Source organism: Nipponia nippon, unplaced genomic scaffold (assembly GCF_047370975.1).
Source record: "Nipponia nippon isolate SJK-2023a ecotype South Korea unplaced genomic scaffold, ASM4737097v1 scaffold_70, whole genome shotgun sequence".
Lineage (NCBI taxonomy): Eukaryota > Metazoa > Chordata > Aves > Pelecaniformes > Threskiornithidae > Nipponia > Nipponia nippon.
In genome coordinates this window covers 152,654-155,374 of record NW_028262392.1, presented here as the reverse complement: position 1 = coordinate 155,374, position 2,721 = coordinate 152,654, and the positions used below count along the sequence as shown (strand labels likewise).

The 2,721-nt window shown below is 53.5% G+C and overlaps 1 protein-coding gene across 1 annotated transcript; it reads left to right on the top strand.

Moving 5' to 3' along the window:
• Positions 1–419: 419 nt before the first annotated feature.
• Positions 420–1,355, top strand: LOC148050733 (olfactory receptor 14C36-like). Its single transcript, XM_087741046.1, has one exon. It carries the CDS (start codon positions 420–422, stop codon positions 1,353–1,355), a length of 936 nt encoding a protein of 311 aa, XP_087597172.1.
• The last annotated feature ends 1,366 nt before the right edge of the window (positions 1,356–2,721 follow it).

Here is a 2,721-nt window from a genome sequence, read left to right as displayed (position 1 = left end):
TCCCAAGTTGGATGGGGGTGTCTGAACACTGAGACACATTTGCTGCGCCTCATCTCCCACCTTCCTCTGGGGAAGAAAGCGTCCTTCTGGGCTTTTTGCCCTCCACTCTAGTGCAGCACAGGGAACTCCTCCCCAGGAAGCCTCCCTCCAAACACCCGGGGCTGTTGCTGCCTCCATGGGTCCTTGCTGGAAAGCAGGGCTGACCCTTCCGGAGCCCCTGGGGAGAGGGCACGGCTCTGCACAGCACACTCAGCCAGCACAAACCAGAGCTGAAGCCTCAGAGCTCCGTAACAGTCCCCCAGGAAAGAAAAACACCCTTAGGTATTGCACAATGAATGAATGAAATTTTGCTGAAAGAAGCTTCTCTGCATTTTTTTTCTTTTCTCTCCTTTGACAGTTTCCAATCCCAGAAGCAGCAGATGTCCAATGGCAGCTCCATGAACGAGTTCCTCCTCCTGGCATTCGCAGACACGTGGGAGCTGCAGCTCTTGCACTTCTGGCTCTTCCTGGCCATCTACCTGGCTGCCCTCCTGGGCAACGGCCTCATCATCACCGCCATAGCCTGCGACCACCGCCTCCACACCCCCATGTACTTCTTCCTCCTCAACCTCTCCATTCTCGACCTGGGCTCCATCTCCACCACTCTCCCCAAAGCCATGGCCAATGCCCTGTGGGACACCAGGGCCATCTCCTACTTGGGATGTGCTGCACAGCTCTTTTTCTTTCTCTTCTTCATTGGAGGAGAATTTTGTATTCTCACTGTCATGGCCTATGACCGCTACGTGGCCATCTGCAAACCCCTGCACTACGGGACCCTGCTGGGCAGCAGAGCTTGTGTCCACATGGCAGCAGCTGCCTGGGGCACTGGGTTTCTCAGTTCTCTCCTGCACACGGCCAATACATTTTCGCTACCCCTCTGCCAAGGCAATGTCCTGGACCAATTCTTCTGTGAAATCCCCCAAATCCTCAAGCTCTCCTGCTCAGATGCCTACCTCAGAGAAGCTGGGCTTCTTGTGGGTAGTGCCTGTTTATCCTTTGGGTGTTTTGTTTTCCTTGTGGTGTCCTATGTGCAGATCTTCAGGGCCGTGCTGAGGATCCCCTCTGAGCAGGGACGGCACAAAGCCTTTTCAGTATGCCTCCCTCACCTGGCTGTGATCTCCCTGTATGTCAGCACTGCCTTGTTTGCCTATGTGAAGCCCCCCTCCATTTCCTTCCCAGTTATCAAACTGGTGGTATCATTTCTGTACGCAGTGTTTCCTCCAGCAGTGAACCCCCTCATCTACAGCCTGAGGAACCAGGAGCTCAATGATGCCCTATCTAAACTTACCCAATGGGCGCTGCCTCACAGACAATAACCTGCCTCCCTTTCCCTGCACATTTCTCAGATTTTATCTTAGTCCATCAGTCTGCTTTTTTCTCTTGTGATAATCCTGATTATAGAGAATTTTGTGGGTTTATACTGCTTGTCTTGAGGCTTGATCTTATTATGTCTGGCCCTTGTACCCACTGTATCAAATGTAGCCTGTCAGATAGCAGCTCTTCAATAAAACAGAACCTCCCATGTCCAGGGCCTCAAGGCTTGGCTCTTCCTCCAAAGGTGCTGCAAAGAATATGTCCTAGGAATTGGTCTTTTAAGGTGTCTGTTCTCCTTGCATTCTCAATGTTTTGGGAGTTAAGGTCATGTTACCATTGCGTTCCACTGAGCCAAATGCTCTGGATTTAAAAGCTCTCTCGGGTGTCCAATAGCAGGGGAGATGGTCCATGAGCTCCCATTCTCTCCTCAGGTTTCTTCATGTATGACAGGACTGATGGCATATACCAGACTCCCTGGAAATGAATTTGGAGGGGTGAGGAGAGGAGAGGATGGGGACTTACCATGTGCCCTGGGGCTGGAATGAATGGAGGCTCAGAAGGTGAAACACCCTCAGATGTCAACTCCCTCAAAAGCAAAATACTAAATTGAGGTATGCAAAACAAGGACAGTGCGATGGGAGTCAGTAGGAACCCAACAGGCAGAGGGGAGGTACCTGAGGAGTCCCAGGTCTCTCATGCTGTCCTGGGCAGTGGGGCTGATGGAGGTAGAGATTGGGGTAAATTCAGTCAGGTTTGGGCATCACCTACAATGTGAATTCAGGAGACCCAGAGAGTGCCTAGCTTCTGTTTCCTCGTGCCTTTGGGGCCAGCATCAGCCCCTGGGGTGATGGGAAGCCTGAACTGAACCTCTCTGAACAGAGCCTCTCTGCCCCCCAGGAGCTGCTGTGCCCTTCAGAGGGGCTGGGGCTGTGGGGTGAGGGCCCAGAGCTCTGCAGCACCCTGTGGTGGGCGCTGCCGTGGGGCCAGCCCAGACTGGGCTGCTCTGCTGGGCTGGGGAGAAGGCAGGGGATGTGGGGAGAGTTGGAGAGGGTCTGGGCTGAGCTGGGAAAATGCCTGGGAAAGGAAAGCACGAGTGTAGAGCTAAGCTGTGTAAGTGTGCCGGGTGGGGGCACCAAGCAGGGTGCTCACAGTGCAGAGTCAGGCGTCATCATGAAGGAAGCAAGGCACCAAAGGTGCATAAGCAAGAAGCCCAGTCCTTGCCATGTCCCCTGGACACCTCCAGAAAGCTGCCCTGGGAAAACTGTCCCACATCAGTCCCACACACAGGCTATTTCCATCTCTGGCCATACACCCAACCCTGAGAAGGGATCTTTGCTGAATGGTCACTTGTCTCCTCCTCTGGGGCTC

Coding starts and splice junctions, on each gene's coding strand:
- LOC148050733 (XM_087741046.1), top strand. CDS start 420: ATGTCCAATGGCAGCTCCATGAACGAGTTCCTCCTCCTGGCATTCGCA.